Source organism: Pieris brassicae, chromosome 10, assembly GCF_905147105.1.
Source record: "Pieris brassicae chromosome 10, ilPieBrab1.1, whole genome shotgun sequence".
Classification (NCBI taxonomy): domain Eukaryota; kingdom Metazoa; phylum Arthropoda; class Insecta; order Lepidoptera; family Pieridae; genus Pieris; species Pieris brassicae.
In genome coordinates this window covers 14,497,915-14,517,322 of record NC_059674.1, presented here as the reverse complement: position 1 = coordinate 14,517,322, position 19,408 = coordinate 14,497,915, and the positions used below count along the sequence as shown (strand labels likewise).

Genomic DNA, 19,408 nt, shown 5'->3' with positions numbered 1-19,408 from the left:
ATAATTACTGTTGTTTCAGGCAGAGTCCTTCTTGTACTAGTGGTGTTTTCGCTGGCGACGATACCGCTACATTACTTGGCGTCCTTCTGCTTCGAAGCTTCGGCAACTGGTTTCTCGAAAATGTGTTTTGTCAACATATTTTCAGGTAATTTGACTTATAATGTTTTACTTTCTTTTAAATTCTAGTTTTAAGAAAAGTGGAAGGTTTTTGAAGTGAAACTTCTTTATCGGCGTTGGAAATAAATTTACCGTCACATTTTTCGGTTACGCGCCATCTTGTTCTTGTCCCTACCACGGTTGATTCGAAGAGTACGTTCTCGCATGTCGTTTAACAATGATAGTAATAATTCTATTACAATGAATGAAATTCTATAATAATCTTATTAGTAATCTTGAAATAATTGTATGATTTGTATTCATGTCTATGATAATAAAAGCCTTTTGTTAAACTTTTTCGAAAAATAAGGTCATAAAGAAGTTTCACTTCTTACACGTGTACGCTAAAACACGCACACATTCTACCAAATAGCGTACTCTTTCTGACTTAAAGAATAATTCAATAAATAGAGCTGAGGGAATGGGCATTTATTTAGAATAAATTCCTAATCCATAAACGAGAAATTTACAAATGCTTTTATAAAGGAAGTTTATTTTCTAAAATAACTTTCAGGTTGTATGCCGTTCCTAATAACAGAAGTTCTGCGTTTGCCTGAATTCGGGAGCCCGTATTACGCGGGAATATTCGATTGGGTGTTCGCGCCATTACCGCTTTATTGTATGAGCAGGAGTTTCAAGTAAGTTTTTTACTAATAAGGGTTTTTATTAGCGCTTTGGAGCAGATTACGCGAGCGAACTTCTTCTAAGGGCTTAATTACCTCGGAAAACAAAGCTGGAAGAACTATTCCCATGATTCAAGCCCTAAATTTAAACCAATTGCTGAACTTAATGTAGATTCTTAATTAATTTTGTGTTATGTTGAATAAATATTCTTTTTAGTAAAAAAGCTTAGACTTAGACTAGAAATTACTTATTAGTCTTTAGTTAGGCTAGATCGTAATGTTCAATGATGTCTTAACAATGACACGTTAATAAAAAAATCATGTGTTTGTACTTATGTACACGCGTTAGAAGTTATACTTCTTCTTCTTCTTCTTTCTTAAAATCTTTTCAAAAATTTTATTCTACGAATTTTCTAGAAAAAGAAATTTGTAAAAGAAAAAAAGGTATTTAATTCATTGAATGTTTTGTATATATAAAAGTAGCTATAAACTAGTTAAATAAAGTTTATTTAAAAAAATCTACACAATTAAAGAAATTGGCATTTTTTATTGTAAAATGTTTACTATGGTAACTTCAAGGTGTCGGTTATTTGTGACGGTGTGCGGTGTCGGTTGTTTGTGACGGTATGCCGGTTTCAGTTTTTGTGACGTAAAAATTTACTCTTATAATTTTTGCCTAACGCGCCAAAAGAACTATAACTTAAAAAAAAATTGTTGTTGCAAATATCTATTTCTTAATAACCTTGGATATACAATAAACGCTAAATTATAAACCCTAAGCCACTACCATGAGCTGAACAAGGAGCAAGAAAGAGAGAAACACATTTATATTATTTATGTCAAATTTATATAGTTTATGTTACGTATATAATCGTAAGAAAATATCCTTTAGGGACATGAGCCTGTCATCATTCAAGATGCTGATATGTGACGGCCTTTGTACGCAACTGGAGCTTCAGAATTGTACGAGGCAATCGCTGTGCACGCAAATTAACATGACCGTGTGTTGTAGTACGTGAGTCTTATTTACATTTTTGAAAGTCCTTTTTTGTTTTTGATTCAATATAACATATTTAAATCAACTTGTATAAACGATAAGGGATGAAAGGGGAGAGTAAGAGAAAACCCGGTAGACCAAGGCTACGTTGGTGGGATGGAGTTGTGAAGGACCTATGAGTCCAATGAGGAAACAATAGGGGTTCGCAATTGGAAATAGGAAGCTCTGGATAGATTGTGATGGCGAAGTGTACTTGAGGACTGATGATGATTATAGGGGAACCCTAGTTGGCATTATCATTGACTACGATCGCTGAATCTCGAAATCGAGTTCAATATAATCTCTATAGATGTTTGTTATTCGTTACTTTTGACAAGTCTCGAGAGATGATTTTTTTTTTAATGTTTGTCGATCCTGACAAAGGCCTCCTCCAGACCATCCCAATATGCCCTTTCTCATCCCACTCTTGACCATACCTTGACTGCAATCAGTTTTATTCCATCTTCCCATCCCATGTCTAAATATACGTTTGGATTTTAGAATACTTATAGAGGTCAATAAAAATATAATTCATGTTTTCAGACCTGGATGAAAATACATTTTTGAAGTGGGAAGAGCCCGGAATTGGCCGTTATCTATTTATGATGACGTTGGTTGGTGTCATAGCATTCTCAGTTCTGCTTATCAAGGAGTACGAGGTGATTAATAAGGTATGGATAACATGAACATTCGACGTTTTTTTTTAAATAATATCGCTTTTAAAAAATATTACAAGAATCAGGCCCTTAAATTCTGAAAAGGCCTTTTGTCATCGTTTCTGAATATCGAAGGTTTATATTTAAAATTATTAAAAATAATGAAGAGGGTACAACATATTAAAACAATTCAAAATATTTGATTTTTTTGTTTATACCGTCACGCCATTTTCCCGGAGGGGTAGGCAGAGACTTAGGATTTACTTGTTACGGTCCTGACACCTCTCGCACTTCATCCACTTTCATGACATTTACCATGCATGCTGATCGGTTTGGTCATAACTTGTCCTTTCTTTAGTCCTGGATTTGTTCCAGGTATGTACGACAAGGCCTACACAACCGACTTCACCATCCACAGTTGTCTTATTAATTAACTCAAACTCAAAATAACTGTATTCATATAGGTATCCAATATATCATAAGTGTACACTTATAAACGTCAATAGAAAAAGATGTTAAATTGATTTAAAATTTACATTTACTACCAGTTCGCAAGTCAAGCGCGTAGAGCGGGCAAGAAACTTTTCGCCAGTTTTTTTAATGGCTAAGTTTTGAGTCTTACAAATTGTTTGAACTGGAGCAAATCAATCCCAAGGATTAGGATCATTTAAATATTCGTCAAATTTATAAAAAAAGCTTTATCGGTTAATTTACGTTTAAGAAGAGTTTTATTTATTCAGTGATAATTATCTTGCTTGGGAGTTTGTTGGAAAAACAAATACAATTTCCATATAAGGAGTGGTTTATCTTAAGAGCCTGGTTGGTCATTCGCTTAGATTAGTTTTAAAATCTTAGAGAGAGTGATTTGTTTTAAAATCGCTACATAATTAAATATATTTTTTCTTAGATATTCTACTCGGAGACCCCTTACCGACCATTACCAATCAGGTCGGACGAAGATAGTGACGTGGCAGCAGAAAGACACACGGTACAACAGCTTACTAAACCAGAATTGGCTCAACATAGTCTGATCTGCAAAGACCTCACCAAGTACTATAAGGAGTTTCTTGCTGTTAATAGACTGACTTTTGGTAAGTTGATACCAAACGTCGTACATATACGAATCTGTCGCAATTATTGTTCACGGAAACCAAACTTAGAACTTCGATTTAATATAAAATAACCAAAGGCAAAGGTAATATAATTATAATCAAACTAGATAACTAATGTATATAAACAGAACATTAAAATTAAAAAAAATGTACATTATTACGATTCACTTTGCGATTGTCAATCCTGGTCGTGCGTTTTCAGTGAACTAAACTGTCGTGGTTAAATCGGAAATTTTTGAGAAATATCAGACTTGCCTCGATGGAATCTATGATATAATTAACGAAACATTAAGAAATCTAAGTTTAGAACGCCATTGTATTATAAATTTTATGATATTTTCTTTATTTTTACAGCGGTGCGTAAAGGCGAATGTTTCGGACTATTGGGCATCAATGGGGCGGGTAAAACCAGTACGTTCCGTATGGCAACGGGTGACACGCATCTCAGTGCGGGTGACGTATACGTACACGGAATGTCCGTTAAGACGCAAATTCGAGACGTGCACGCACATATGGGTAAGGATTATTTATAGGAATCTAACTATCGTAAAACCGCAAACATTTCTGTATTTTTTTACTGTTTGGTGAGTCAGTCAATGTTATTATCACGGATATTCGATATCAATCCACTAGCATCTGATTTTGTACTTATAATTAAGCCATAATTCTTTTTATTATATTTTTTCTAAGTCACGCGAATATTATCATCATAATGTTCAAACATCCATAACTATAGTATTGCTTTAAAGTTTATGTACTTATATATATTGTAATATGTCGTATTGGTGGAAATATATTACTTAATACGTATATTATAGGTTACTGCCCGCAGTTCGATGCATTACTAGAAAACCTTACTGCACGCGAAACACTCAAAATATTCTGCCTGCTTCGCGGTATTCCAGTGAAAATCGGTTCCCAGTGGGCCTTACAACTTGCAGAACAGCTTGGTTTCGCAAGTCATTACGATAAAAAGGTACTTTTCATAAATATTTTTTCATAACAAAACACTTAAAACTTTTTGATCCTTCGGTGCGGAAATTATTGAGATTTTCTTTTAAGGTTCACGAATGCAGTGGTGGAACGAAACGGAAAATAAGTACGGCTCTTGCCTTGTTGGGGGATGCTCCATTGGTTTTCCTTGATGAGCCTACCACAGGTACTTTTTATTTTTTATCATAACTTTGTTTAATACATTATAATCATTAAAAGATTAATATAAATATCCTTGTTGTTTGCTATCTATTTCGAAACAGAATGTACGGCATAGATATGAATAAAGTTAATTGCAATAATATCCAAATTAATAACCATACATATTTTCGAACAAATATAGTTATTTTTTTATTTAGATTGCTTTTAACATAAGATTTAGAAGCAAATTCATGTGCGAACTCACTCGTGGTCATAAAAGTTTCTTTAAAAATGTAATTTTAGAAATATAATTTGTATTAAGGTATGGATCCAGCATCAAAACGCCGAGTGTGGCGTTGTATCAGTGACGCCGTCGTATCTGGACGTAGTGTAGTACTCACCTCGCACAGTATGGAGGAGTGTGAAGCGCTTTGCTCCAGATTAACTGTTATGGTCAATGGACGGTTGTTCTGTTTGGGACCACTACAGCATCTTAAGAACAAATTCTCACAAGGTGACATATTTTTTTTAGATATTTTGCTTGATTTTTAATATTAAAAAAAATTGTGTATGAGACTCAAATCTATATATTTATTATTACGATATTTGACATTGCTCCAGACTTAGTCCATATTTAAATTCGTATAGAATATCGCAAAATCATGACCAGAAAAAAACCTTTGACAGTTATTGAAATTTTACGATTAGTTGACGTTTTAGATTTTAGGCCTTAAGATAGAATGTGATTTTTTTTTATATACTGAATTTTTTTGTAGGTTATACGCTAATTGTGAAATGTAGAGAGACGTCGCAAAGAGTTGTAGATGTAGCAAGGATAAGAGAGTTTATCATAGACAATTTTCAGGATGCTAGACACATGTAAGTATTATTTTGAAATTAACAAGAAAGCAGAAAAGACATGGACACTTTTATGCTTAATATATTAATAAAATGTTGATATATATATTATTGTATTTCCAAATATATTTTAATTAAATTTCTGGTTATGAAAAAGAAAAAAGATTGTTGTTCATATTCTTACCTAGAGTAATTCCTTCCAGCGAAACCTACCTCGGCATTAGTACGTATTACATTCACGATCAAGAGCTGCTTTGGTGGCAGCTTTTCGACAAAATGGAGGAGGCCAAATCCCTTTACCCCATCGAGGACTACTCCGTATCGCAAACCACGCTCGAACAAGTGTTCTTACAGTTTACACGTATGCGAGAAAACTCACGTACGTAACTATTAGAACTCTTATAGATAATTTAGTGCAATGGCCGATTGGCCACCTAGGTAAAATATATACTTTTTCTATTAATTGTAAAACATTAAATGTTATAATTATAATATTTATTACTTTGGATTTTCTCTATGCAATTCTTATACAATTTATACCCAATGTTCTTTTAAACGGAGGTTTAAGGACTGGTTTCTACGTCTACCAATTTGCTACGAGTCGTTCATTTTTCTACAGCATTTAACAGTCAGTTATTATCTATGGCAATAGTTTCAATTACCAGACTCGTTTAACCTAAATATTAAACTACTTAAAATACAATTTTTCAGTATTATTAAACAAAGCTATCTTATATAATAAATTCACGATTTTAAGTCACAAACTAGTAAAATTGTACTTAAACGTATTAGAGTACGTAAACTGAAAAAAACTTAATTAACAATTTTTACTGCCGTTTTCGTTAAAAATGCTGCAATTTTTATATTTCAATAACATAAATTCAATGTGATGTACTTAGATAAGATTTAGAAGGTGTTACGAGTATAAAACTTAGGGAGATAATTATAATAGTTTTATATCAAGATTTCAATAATTTTGGAAGTTTTGGGAAAATAGCTTAATTAATCACTTACATAATTGTAATGAGTATTATAATATTAGACGATTTACGTTTAATAAATTTCGCTTGTGGATTATGATCGCAAACATTTTATCTAACTTTCTTTTGACCTGACTGACTATATCCAGTACTTAATACTTATACAGTAACTATTAAGATATCATAAAGTGCCGGTACTCTTCATCTTCCAAAAGCGATATATACTCGAGTTCTTCAATATCCCGAGCGCTGATGACGAAACTTTGGGAGGGCGTGGTACAGATACCGGCAAACTTTTTGAGCATTATACAGGGGGGGGAGTTTGCGCATCGTATACAGCGTGAGACACAAATTTACCAATCAGGCGATCGACCATGTGACATTTGTTCAAGAAGTTTGCCGGTATAGATACTTACGATACTGTCATGATGGTACCGTGTACCCAGTGAATGAACTTAGGTAATTCAATATACTGTGTGTTGTAAAAATATGTGTTCCTGGAATAAAAAATCGCCTGCATTTTCTAGTTAGGCGCAGTATTTAAAATGCTAAATAATAAGTTAGATAAACGCTATTCTTCATAGAAAAGCTAGCAATGACAAACGCAGCCATATTTAAAATTTTAAGTGTGAGGGAAAATAATATAATGTACATATGTGATATCTTTACTGTCTTTGGAAAAATGTAATTCGGACACGATTTTTTTTTGTATTCCGCTTTATAGCTCTCATAGACAACAGAGTAAACTAATATAGATTTTCAGAATTTTATTACGATTCGGTTTTGGAGTGTTTTTCTAATAATGTAGTTAGTAAATTGAAATATTTATTTATATCTGTATGTATACAATGATATTTTGCACATATTTATGAACCAAAGCTATATTGAATCTTATTCAACTATAAAATAAGTTATAATTTGTATTACGTCATAAACAATGGTACAAATATTTTATGGTATAATTTGTGATTTTATATAAATTGTGATAGTTTGTAATTTTACTTAACCTCAACCCACAATCAGTGATATTTATGTTCCTATTTATTGATATAATATCCAAATACAATTTCAGTTTGACCTTTTCAAATTAAATAAATTTTAAGTATATTGTACCGATTTGATTAATATAAATGTACTTGAGTATTGTATTTTTATTTGGACATTAATAATAGACACGCGTGTGTAATAGAAAGTAAAATATTTTCTGTCTTTGCTAATTTATGTACAATTGTACAATTGTTTGCTAATTTATGTAAACATTGGGTTCGAATTATTTAATAAGTTGCCTTATCTCACTGTATTTAAGATGTGTACGTTTGCATTGTAGGTTTACAATTTTTTTTAATAAAAGCTTACAGAATTTTAAACCTTTTTATTTATTCAAATGTACAATAATTTTCTTATATAAAAATCTTTTAAGTATAATTAAGCTGTTTGAAGAACTTAGATCTAAACATGTGCTTAACATGTCATGGAGTCGTGATTGTTGTATGTGCATACTTTTGTATTATATACAAACTAAACTATAATTTAGTCATGGTAAACATAATCTTTGTATTGTCTTTTGTTAACTTAGCTTTTACACATTAAGAAAACACTTTTTAAACGGATTGAAGCTATGTATTATTATTAAAAACTCAATTATTTACATAATTTTAAATTTAATTTTTTTTCCGACGTTTCGCGTGCTTTACAGCGTGCGTGGTCACGGTGACTGAAGACAAAAAGTGTTGAATGTCAAAAGTATCACAGCTGCAGAGAAAGTTGTGTTATCTGTATTTATTTCCCCGGAGAGGGTATCGACTAAAAGATGACGGGTTTTTGCAGAAATGATGAAATCCGCGAAAATAGAGGACACCGTGAGTGATAGTGATACTTTTGACATTTAACACCTTATTTTATTTATAATAATAATACATAGATTCAATCCGTTTAAAAAGTGTTTTCTTAATTGTAATCATTATTAAAATCGACACAGATTGACATCCCAAATCTTATCCAAGAAATTGCTAGGTTTTAATTTTTTTTACGTAATTTCATTTTTGAAAATAAGCAAGCATTTTATATACTTAATTAATTTGCTCATGGAGCCGATGTGCATTACGGATATAAAATTTTAAACTTTCCCAGAAATAACTAATGTAAAGTGGTCATAGTGTCAGAAAACGTACCAGATTCGGTATAGATAAATTAACTTGAAAATGCCTATAAATGAGTAGTTTCTTTACTTTGTTGATATTTTGTGAACTGTAGAAATATCTGTTCGAGTGATGTCTGTAAAATACTGTAGTCTTCTAGTGGAAGACTTTTTTTCGCTCTCTCCATTATCCCAAACATTTTGGCCCAAGACACGGTACGGTCTGGGAGGTAATAAGTTATAAGGCCCTGGTACTCCTCCCTGAGGAACGGATATAGGTGAGACCCAAAGAAAAATCAGCTTAGTCTAAAGTAGTTTCATGTCTCTTTCTATAAAATTAATTTTACGGTGTGATAAAAAGAGACAAGTGATTTAAAACGATGCAAATAGCCTATGAATAAGGAAGGATTTGTAGTACCGTGTTAAACGCATTACTAAAATACCTATAGGAATTTTCAAAGAACATACAGAAATGAGTTGCAAAGGCAGTTAATGTAAATACTTACATCAGTCGTGGACGGTTGAAGTTAACCATGACATAGCTTTTAATTAAATCAATGTTGCTTGGTCCTTCGTTGTCACCGGATTTCACTTTTATTGTCAACGTGAAACCTGTAATAAGACAATAAAATTAGCGTTTCAAAAAAGGTTTTTTCAAATAAGACCTTTGAGTTTGATTTCTGAACGGATTAAACTTTACAAAAAAGAAGATTAACGATTCTTATCGTTATGAACGAAGTTATCAATTCGACGACTATTTTCAAATAAATATATAGGAATATATTGATTACGGATTAGTACTTCTATTAATAATAACACAGAAGTGACAAGCTGCTGCATAAGAAGCTGCCCACTGAACATTTCTGAACCAATTCAACATAAGATCAAGAAAAGAATTGGTACACAATTCTTAAAAGACCGGCAACGCAACGCAATAAAACGACAAATGGGCAGAAGACTCATCTGTTGTTAAGCGTTACTCACGTTGAACTTTTAAGAATTGGCTTGACTACTATAGATGATAGTTTTTGTCTATAGCACATTTGTCATTACACATACCTATGTGTAATAAAGAATCTAGTTAGGTAACTAGATTCTTAAGTTTCCAAGTAAAAGAATGTGTACTATGTGTTTCCTACTTTTAGTTTAAAATCGCATTAATAAAATTAAAAAAAAATGCGATTTGTGCAGTGTTTGTACTATAGTGATGTATCTGTTTGTTCTAATACCTTGCGAGAATTTATTCTTGAGATGTTGCGGTGATCCGAGACATTGGAAGCGTCCACGCACCATCATGGTCAGACGGGAACAGAGCGCTTCGCATTCCTCCATACTGTGCGATGTTAGTACGAAAGACGTGTTCGCGCGTCTGAACACACAGGTACGGATACACAACAAATTCAAAATAATTAATTAAAATAGTAAAATGTTTCTAAAGGGTGAACATCGTTTCTCTGTGTGATTATTTTTCCGCTGCCAATTATTTTTGTTAACTCAACTCAAACTCAAAATAACTTTATTCATATAGGTTAACAAGTACACTTATGATCGTCAGAAAAGAAGTTAAATTAATTGTAAATTTACATTTACTACCAATTCACAAGTCAAGGGCGTAGAGCGAAGAGACTTTCCGCCACATTTTTTAATCGCTAAGATTTGAGACTTACAAATTGTTTGAAATCAATGCACTGGAGCAAAGCAATCCCAAGGATTGGGGTCATTTAAATATTCGTCGAATTTATAAAAATCTTTATTGATTAATTTACAGCACAGGCTCTGGTCACCTACTCAATCAACTTAATTCTTTTATCACTTCAAAAGTGCTGTAATAAGTGCCTTTGTATTAATTAGATTACAATTTCAAGTAAAACGTTAAAAATGGTTTCATAGAAATATATAACACTACGTTGCATATACACATACTGCGTACAAATTTTCATGGCTTGGTACCTATTATTATATTTTAGTTTCTTTTCTGCTCTTATTTTTTTTATGTAACAAAAAAGTGTAATTAAATTGCTACACATTTAAGAATAAATTTATAATTTTCATATAATTCAAAAACTATCTTCTGATGCAACCATTGTAAAGAAGAAAAAAAATCGTAAATGCATTAGACAATATACAACTTAAATAAAATACATAATTAACTAAAACATGTAAAAATATTAGGAAAATCTGTTAGATTTTTTAAATGGATAAAGATAATAGAAGGTATTTGTTACCTAGCATTCCTAAGGGCTCGCCACACTTGTCTCTTAGCGGCGGGGTCTACGCCCGTAGTAGGCTCGTCCACGAACACGAGCCGAGCCCCGCCCATCAGAGATATTGCCGTACTCAGCTTACGCTTGTTGCCGCCGGAGTACTGATCCACCTGAGCATTATTACCGTCAAAGACGAATAAGATTGTTAAGTAGAGAGAGAGAGACACATTAATAATAGAAAGAAAGGAGAAGAAAAGAGCAGAGCTGATGTTTTGATCTCAGATGATGTGATAACTGTTTGACAGTGCAAAAATTAAAATTGAACTTTACCTACCTAACTATATTAGACCACACACACACATCGTCACATTTTACTCAGAAATTGAAACTCCTACAAAACGGCAGGACCGACTTTGAATTTTTTTTTTTGCGTATTCAAGTGGATGGTCCAGAATGGTTTAGATTTACACGTAGATAATTTTTTTTCTTGTATTTAATATGTGTGTGGAGGATCATAACTCAATATATTAATAAATCATACTTCATTATCCAAAATTAAAACCATTAGTGTCAAATATAACATTACCCGCTTATCCAAATGCTTCGTAAATCCAAGCGCAGCAGCCAACATATGCGCACGCGCAGTTGAATACTCGTCACGGATGCCACGGAACAGTGAAAACAATCGGAGCGTCTCACGTCCCGTCAGTTCGCCAAACACTGCATCGAATTGGGGACAGTATCCTATAGACAAAAACATTTTTACTCTATTGTCTATGATATTTAATAAAACTTATATGACGGATATAAATTCGATTTTATTTACACCATTATTTAAAGAGGTTTTATTTAGACTATTTATTTTAAAGGTTATATCACATAACGCTTAATCATATAGGCAGAAATAAATAAAAGTTTGATTTATTATTATTATATTATTACAATGTGCAATAATTACCCTAAATATCTAAATTGTAGACAAAAACAATCGTATCAGAAACTAATAATAACATCGAAAATCCGAATCCGTAAGTTTAGTTCTACGAATCGAATAAAATTAACGACTTGTAGAAGTTATGTCTCGTTTTATAATAAAAACTCGGCCTATGCAACAATCGTTAAACTTCACTCACCAATATTTTCATAAACTTTATTTAGGTCAGAGCGAACTGAGTGTCCGCACACGTAAGCATCTCCACTTGAGATGGACTCGTCTCCCATAAGCATTTTGAATGTGGTGGTCTTCCCAGCCCCGTTTACTCCCAGAAGTCCGAAGCATTCAGCTTCTCCCACAGCTGGAAAATATACACGTTTAACCCAAGAAAAAGATAAAATGGGACTAATGACAATGTTCCGTAATTTTCATATATTTTCGTTATCCGCAATAAAGGAATAGTAATAAACTCATGCACAAGTAGAGGTTGTAGAGATTTTTGAAGTGAAACTTCTTTATCGGCGTTGGAAAAAAATTTACAGTCACATTTTTCCGTTACGCGCCATCTTTTTCTTCTTTTGATTCGAAGAGTACTTTCTCCAGCGGAGTAGGGATGTCGTTTAAGCGGACTTACCCACCACTAGACTTGACCGTTTTTCTATTGCGCCCTTATTTATTTCTAACACTCTATAGTGATATATATTAAAGTGGTCAGCAAAATCAAAGGGTTAATTTTTTATTGTAATTCAAGTGAATTTCTAAAAGAAGTAAGTAATTATATATCTTTTTCTAATACTTGGGTGTGGTTGTGGTATTTATTTATCTAAGTTATTTTAACTCGGTTTTTGATTTTGGTTTTCAATACACCAACACGTGGGTGTGATTGGTTCGTGTCTATAAAAGCCTTTTGTTAAACTTTATTTTATTTTCTGTAAAGTTACAAATAGTAGATCATTTTTCAAAAAAATAAGGTTATAACCTTATTTTTTTGAAGTTTGACTTACATGTGTAGTACACCCACACATTTTTTTTAGATATAGATCTTTCTTGATCATATATTAATACAGATATGCTGTGGTATAATAACTGCAATGAATAGATTTTATTTTTAGTGTATTTTATACATACCTCTATATTTATACCCATTGGTACACCTTTTGGTACAACTTTAGTACACGCACAAATTTTTTAAAATTTTATTTGTGATACTTTACATTAAAATGTCTTAAAAACAACGCAATGATGTTATATACGGTTTTAATTTATTGCAAGGGACAATATATGACAATATAGCGATTTAAAAAAATACTTAAAGTTTTTATCATAATACCACAATAATAGTTTAAACGTTTACCCTTTGCATTTCTCTTAAATTTATTAATTATTTTATTTTCTCCTTTTGTATTCTAACAGTATTGATAATAATAGCAATAGGAATACAAAAATTAAACAAAGAACTTGCAAATATAGAAACCTTATTTATAACAAACTAGCGCGCCCAAATATTGTCCTGTACACAACTTTTAAATACAAAAAAATATCATCTAATTGTAAACTTATACCTCGAATTCACTTAAACGCACAAGACAATCATCAACATCGCTCCAGCATTTTAGGAGTTCAACTACAAACACACACACTGAATATATATAAAGATTATTAATAAAAATTGACTAGTAAATCAAAATAACACTCACTGAAAGATATCTGATCAACTGCAAGATTCTTTCCATAGTACTTGGAGAGGGAATGCGCAACCAGCGTGTGCGCAGAGAGCGGCGCTTGTTTCGCGTGACGCAATTCGTCGGCTACGTCCGGGTCTAAGGTGGCTTCGTCCAATGGAGCCGGGCGTCTGCTCCACATGAATACCTATAATTATTGGTTTTAAGAATTATTTACCAGGTTTTTTTGGGTCAGCAGGCTTACTCTGAATTATGCAAACCAATCGAGATATCAAAGTACTTAAGCGTGGAGGATCTCCACATTTTGTTCACGTCAGAACGGTTTTTAAGACACTATGAAAGATGTCCAGATGTTCGTTTGAGCTTCCGAACAGTTACGACTTAGTGGTCGTCAAGAGAAGAGCGAACCTTAAAGGCCAACAACGTACGTGGAAACCACCTGGTATTGTCAACCGCCTTATTTTAAGAGAGTTATCTCGTTTGTCTGCTGTCCCCAACTTGACTTATGAATATTTTAAAGATTTTAATAGTATTCAATATTTTTTAAATATTATTAAAATATATACCTTATATACATACTCGTCGATAAAGAAAATATATGTATGATATTTACCCTCTGAATCAACCTGTACTCCAACAGCATCATCAGACTCCACAGAACGGCGCAGGAGATTATCATACTCAGAAGATAACGAGAGATTCCCGGATTCTCCCACTCGAAGTATGGGTTCTCGCGAACTGAAAGAGGTTGATTACATTAAAGCTTGAGCTTGGTCGAGCTGAGGACATAAGTTCGAACCCTGACTGTACACCCATGGACTTTTCTGCTTTTACATCCCCTCTAGCTCGTACGGTGAAAAACATCATGAGAAAACCGGCATGGCTTAGATCCAAAAGTCGGGGTGTGTCAGGCATTTCATCACCTATTTATTAGTATGAAAATGATAACGAAACAGCTAAAAATCGGCCAAGAATAAGGTAGCACTACTAGATGTTTTTAAAAACTTGGCAAGATTTTGGGGGTGTTCAAAGCCCTGTAACAATTGGGAAGATAATTATAGTTACGGTCCCTTGTGCTAACGCATGGTACAAACTCCAGACGTCCTGATTCGATTCCCGACAAAATAGTATTTCTGTTTCATAGGAAACTGACTTCCTCCAAAGATGGGAAAAACGTTTAAACGGCTAAAAAGTTTAAAACTTCAAGATTTTTTTCAAAACAAGTAAAAGATATCAGAAGCCATACCACAACAACTTTCCGAGAGGTTTTCACATATACTTTGCATGGTGCATTCTCCAAGGTTGGGGAAAGTGGACAACAGATAGTCACACATCTCCATACAAGAGAACTTCGTCAGACCAATGTGGTTTAGGGTTCTGGCAAAAATAAATAATAACTTATATTATCAATTTGTGTACTAAATGTTATAAAATGTATAATATCTATAGAGCTAAGTAAAGTAACGGGGAAGAACTTGGAAATGTATAAACAGAACTATGTACGATACTAGTTTTCTACCAGCTCGTAGCAATTATTTATCTATAAGCATTTCTAAAAAAATACTTGACCATTTCAAAAAAACATTATTTATTTATGTTAGAATAAAATTAATGCTCCTAAATTTACAATTACTGCCAGTTCTCAAAACAAGGGCGTAGAACGGACGAGAACTGACGATAACCACAAAGCAAGATAAAAGTTATTTGCAAAATAAACCACGACCAATAAAAAAAAACTGCTCTGGGGGCGCCAAATTAACTATGATTATAGCAACACTAAGAATGCAAATTGGCATGACATTTGACATTGTGAGTTTATCTTTATTCCTGCAGACATTGTTTGCGAAAAATACTTCGTTATATTGTAAATAACTTTTCGTTTTAAACTTTTCTTTCGACATTTTAACGCACTTGAACTCAAAATATCCCTGCTGTTAGCGTGGTCTAAGTGTAAATCGTCAGATCGAAACTACATCACACCTTGAGATATGATGACAGTGACAATCAATAATGACATCTTAAAGATTGTTGCTCTGTGGAGAAAATTGTTTCTATTGTTTCCGCAATATGGCGAAGTTTTTTATTTTATGAGTCGGGCTTTATGTAGATTTTTATTCTCGTTTTAAAGACACATTATAAAAAGCAATGTCAGCAATGTTATGTAAACAATGTCAATCTAGTCTTGAGCATAGCAATATCTCCGATTGTAAATCTCTTAAGAACATTTGAACTGGCAATAATTAAAAAAATAAGCTCTTTATATTTACCTAACAGCGGTGACGAGACTGTACAGAGGGAAGAACTGTAATACATAGTCCATATACTCGGCTACTGCACCCGTGCTGAGCATTGGTGAGCTCAAAGTTTCTACTATCTGAGCACCCATTAAACCTGAAAATTTTAAGTTCCCATTAATAACTACATTTTTTACTTTGCTAAATTTAATATTATCTGTGATTTGGAGCTGTCACTCCAATTATATTTTTTCAGGGTTTTGAAAATCAATGTTGCTGAGGACTGCATTTTAAATAGTTGTTTCAAGTTAAGTTAGAGTCAGAGACAAGTTTATCTCTCAAATACTTTTTGATTTTGACAGATGCAGGAGTTGCAATCAGGAATATCAGGACAAGATGCTTTAACAGTAGTGTATGATGAAAGTCGAAAACTAAATTTGTATGAAAATGACAGTTCGTGTCGACAAATTTATGTGTGTCGCTTATACTGAGAATATTTTCTGTTTCTTTAACCTGTCATAAAACTAATTGTACAGATTCAAAATGTATAAATTTTTAAATATATATGTTAAACAAAGTTCGCGCAAAAAAATTGAATCCTACCCAATTCTTAGACCAAACTATTTTATATAATATAAATAATTAAAAATACTTACCAAAAAGTACATTTATAAAGAACATTATAACGAAACCAACGGCTGGTCCGTTAAACACAAGCGAGAACAGATAATGCAGAGGCAACATGGCGGCGCCGTATACCATGAGACACAGGTACATACGACCTGAAATGCGTAATTCAAATATTAAATACACTCCAAAAGTGAAACTAAAATAATGAAAGTACTTTATTTATAGCCTTGAAGATTCATTTAAATAAAAAATTATATGTGCCTATCTCTGTAACTTCCACAAGCGACACCATTGCATGCACTTTCGATATAGTTCTCTCAATATCCGTAGCGCTAGTGTTGCAACTTTGGAACTTAATAATGACAATGCAATCGCTATTAAAAGTTACAGAGTACCGAAACAGTATTCAATTAACTTGTAGTTAGTTGTAAAACAGAGTAATTTGCATTTCCTTGTTTTTATATTAAATGCAAAATATTATATCGAGTATCATTACCATTTTATAAAAATTAAAATCTTAATTATTTATATGTCTAGTTCTCGGAACTCGTTATTGGAAGTTACAGGGTAAAGGCTCCGATTTCTTAATCATTTTATTCAAGTATGTGTACTGTCTCTGACACAATTTATTTTTTGTCTTAGGAGTGCTGGTTTCGCGAAGATTTCCTTCACCGTATAAGTATTTCATTTCAGGGGTGTAAGAGTACCTCGAGCTTAAGTATTCAAGTCGTTAAACTCTATTCTCGAAGAGATAAAGTTTATACTAAGTATTTTGTTTCAAATATTACCGAGCTCAGCTGGGGTACTAAGGCCAATGACATTAAACGCTGCACAGGAGGCGACGATAGTTAAATTGAGTATTAGGAACCACACCCAGTCGAAGAGAGCTGCAGAACTCCACATCACTATTGGACGAACACCAGCTGCCTTTTGGAGTAACTTAGCGCGAATAACACGTTCCTTAAATCACATATACATATTAAAATTTTGATTGCTGAATAAAATTTTATCTTACAGCAGTTTCTATGGCTATGGCCATAAAATCAACACTGATTAACTATCACAAAAATATGTAAATTACACCTTTACACGAAAAAAGTGTGTTTTCTAAAATGTTTATTAACTAAGCTGCCTGTTAAAAAGTAACTTTAAACGAGTAAAATGCTTATTAAACATGTGTGTAAATTTTGAAAAAAAACTGCAAATTAAAAAAAACTTTGGTTAATTATATGTTTACCTTAATATAAAACATGACATAGACAGCACTAGCGATAGCCAAACTGTTGCCAACTGCGGTGGCCACTTGCATTGATAATAGTGAGACCATAGTTTGGAGATCTGTCTGTAAATATATGCTGTATATAGAGAGATATATAAAGTAAAACAAAAGAAGAACAAGTCCGACAACTACATAGTTTATTTTATTTATCTTTACAACTCTCATTAAAAAACATAGTATTTATAAATTATAAAATTCTACTAAGAATATTCTTATTCTCATTTATATAAAAACTAAATAACATCAACACATATAAGGGCCCTTAACAAACACCAAGGAATGTTAGTATTACCGATTGTGGGTTTAGGCACTCACATTATCTCTATAGTTCGCGTCAAGGGGATGGTTGTAAACTGTGAGATTAGCGTCAGGATTGAGACCCTTCAGCAACGCGTTGTGGAGAGTTGCAAGTGAAGTTGCGACATCGTGATAACCAAAGTTGCTGAACCAGGCGGTTGCAGATTCCTCGCTAAAGGTGGCGCCTATCAGGATTTTATTGCGTAGCGCACCCATTATCACGGGATCTTCCGTCTTAAAAAAAAGAATTTATATATGTGAGACAATGCTACTGAAAAAAAAACATACAACACTATTTATTTAGTCGTATAGCCTAGTAAGAAGCTTAAGGCTACAAGCCTAGTAAGTAGACTCTCTGTGCAACTTTCGTTGCCAATTTTAGTTTGTAGAGAAATTAAATTTACATATGTAACCAAAAACGAATGTTCCGTCGGGTATAACAAAACGGCGCCTGTGGGATATCAAAACATTGGCGATGTGTTAACTGGTGAGGCCAACAGTTGTAGTTGTTAGTAATAATATTAGGTCCTTAAATATGAAATTGGCAAACAGAAAAAAACAAATGACAGACGGTCATCGAAGCACAAATACATGAGTAAATAGCTCTACAAATTTGAATTTGAAATTCCTAACCAAAGAGGAGGTATTTGAGGTCAAAGTGACCAGTACGACAAAACGCCAATTTCATATGTAAGGACCTAATATGTAAGTAGAAACGTAGGTTTTATTTGAAAAAACTTTGGGCAATAATTAACTTACTTGCTCCAAATAATTTCCGTCAACGGATCCATTTTCTAAGTCGTGTAGTATCATAGAATCGAGATCAGAATTTTTGAATATCAGCTCGTAGCCAGCCTTAGCGAGGCCTCCCAGGGACAACGATTCCGTCCCGTTGAAAGAAATCAACGTCTCTGTAGATATGTATCTATAATAAAATATATTAGTACTTTTCTATAAACTAAAAATAAACTTCGTTTAATTACAAAAAATAAAAGTGTAGTATTTACAATACTCTTAACCTACATAGTATAATTATAACCGAAATAAATAATTATTTATAATTACAATATATACAAGATTTATTAAGTACAAATTTTGTCGTAAAACAGTTTAATTACGCGACGGTAATATTACGTTTTACTATGTTTTACGATATTCATTTGTTTAAGATAAAATATTACTATTTACTAATGACGATGATGAAAATATAATTAATAAAGCTTTAATAATAATTATTATTAATAACATTTCTTAAATACATCTTTTTTATTAACAAGAACGTTATGAGGGACACAACTGTTAGGAACATTAGGTGCAATTCAAGCTTTTGAAGTAATTTTTTTTTTTCATATTTAATTTGTAATTACACATAAACATTTCGAAAATTTCATTTTACTGAAATTTTTATAAATGCAGAGCCTAGATCCAAGTTCGTATAAATACATAAATTCGGAAA

The 19,408-nt window shown here is 32.7% G+C and overlaps 2 protein-coding genes across 3 annotated transcripts in view; one reads left to right on the top strand and one right to left on the bottom strand.

Moving 5' to 3' along the window:
* LOC123714934 (phospholipid-transporting ATPase ABCA1) overlaps positions 1 to 7,916 on the top strand; it is a 38,571-nt gene extending 30,655 nt beyond the window's left edge. Inside the window, exons 20-30 of the mRNA XM_045669626.1 lie at positions 20 to 145; positions 671 to 794; positions 1,672 to 1,790; positions 2,359 to 2,486; positions 3,379 to 3,562; positions 3,938 to 4,099; positions 4,402 to 4,559; positions 4,646 to 4,742; positions 5,040 to 5,231; positions 5,494 to 5,596; positions 5,779 to 7,916. Coding sequence (XP_045525582.1) covers positions 20 to 145; positions 671 to 794; positions 1,672 to 1,790; positions 2,359 to 2,486; positions 3,379 to 3,562; positions 3,938 to 4,099; positions 4,402 to 4,559; positions 4,646 to 4,742; positions 5,040 to 5,231; positions 5,494 to 5,596; positions 5,779 to 5,962 — 1,577 coding nt within the window. The 3' untranslated portion in view covers positions 5,963 to 7,916. The remainder of the gene's footprint in view (positions 1 to 19; positions 146 to 670; positions 795 to 1,671; positions 1,791 to 2,358; positions 2,487 to 3,378; positions 3,563 to 3,937; positions 4,100 to 4,401; positions 4,560 to 4,645; positions 4,743 to 5,039; positions 5,232 to 5,493; positions 5,597 to 5,778) is intronic.
* A 485-nt stretch (positions 7,917 to 8,401) lies between these two features.
* The window catches only part of LOC123714926 (phospholipid-transporting ATPase ABCA3-like), a 30,997-nt gene continuing 19,990 nt past the window's right edge, over positions 8,402 to 19,408 (bottom strand). For both annotated transcript variants that reach the window (XM_045669597.1, XM_045669598.1), the window contains exons 18-32: positions 18,712 to 18,877; positions 17,971 to 18,186; positions 17,614 to 17,718; positions 17,165 to 17,336; positions 16,403 to 16,528; positions 15,780 to 15,903; positions 14,759 to 14,889; positions 14,126 to 14,250; positions 13,528 to 13,699; positions 12,030 to 12,191; positions 11,483 to 11,640; positions 10,918 to 11,066; positions 9,922 to 10,061; positions 9,199 to 9,304; positions 8,402 to 8,953 (exon numbers count right to left, since the gene is read on the bottom strand). In XM_045669597.1, coding sequence (XP_045525553.1) covers positions 8,761 to 8,953; positions 9,199 to 9,304; positions 9,922 to 10,061; positions 10,918 to 11,066; positions 11,483 to 11,640; positions 12,030 to 12,191; positions 13,528 to 13,699; positions 14,126 to 14,250; positions 14,759 to 14,889; positions 15,780 to 15,903; positions 16,403 to 16,528; positions 17,165 to 17,336; positions 17,614 to 17,718; positions 17,971 to 18,186; positions 18,712 to 18,877 — 2,245 coding nt within the window. In that variant the 3' untranslated portion in view covers positions 8,402 to 8,760. The remainder of the gene's footprint in view (positions 8,954 to 9,198; positions 9,305 to 9,921; positions 10,062 to 10,917; positions 11,067 to 11,482; positions 11,641 to 12,029; positions 12,192 to 13,527; positions 13,700 to 14,125; positions 14,251 to 14,758; positions 14,890 to 15,779; positions 15,904 to 16,402; positions 16,529 to 17,164; positions 17,337 to 17,613; positions 17,719 to 17,970; positions 18,187 to 18,711; positions 18,878 to 19,408) is intronic.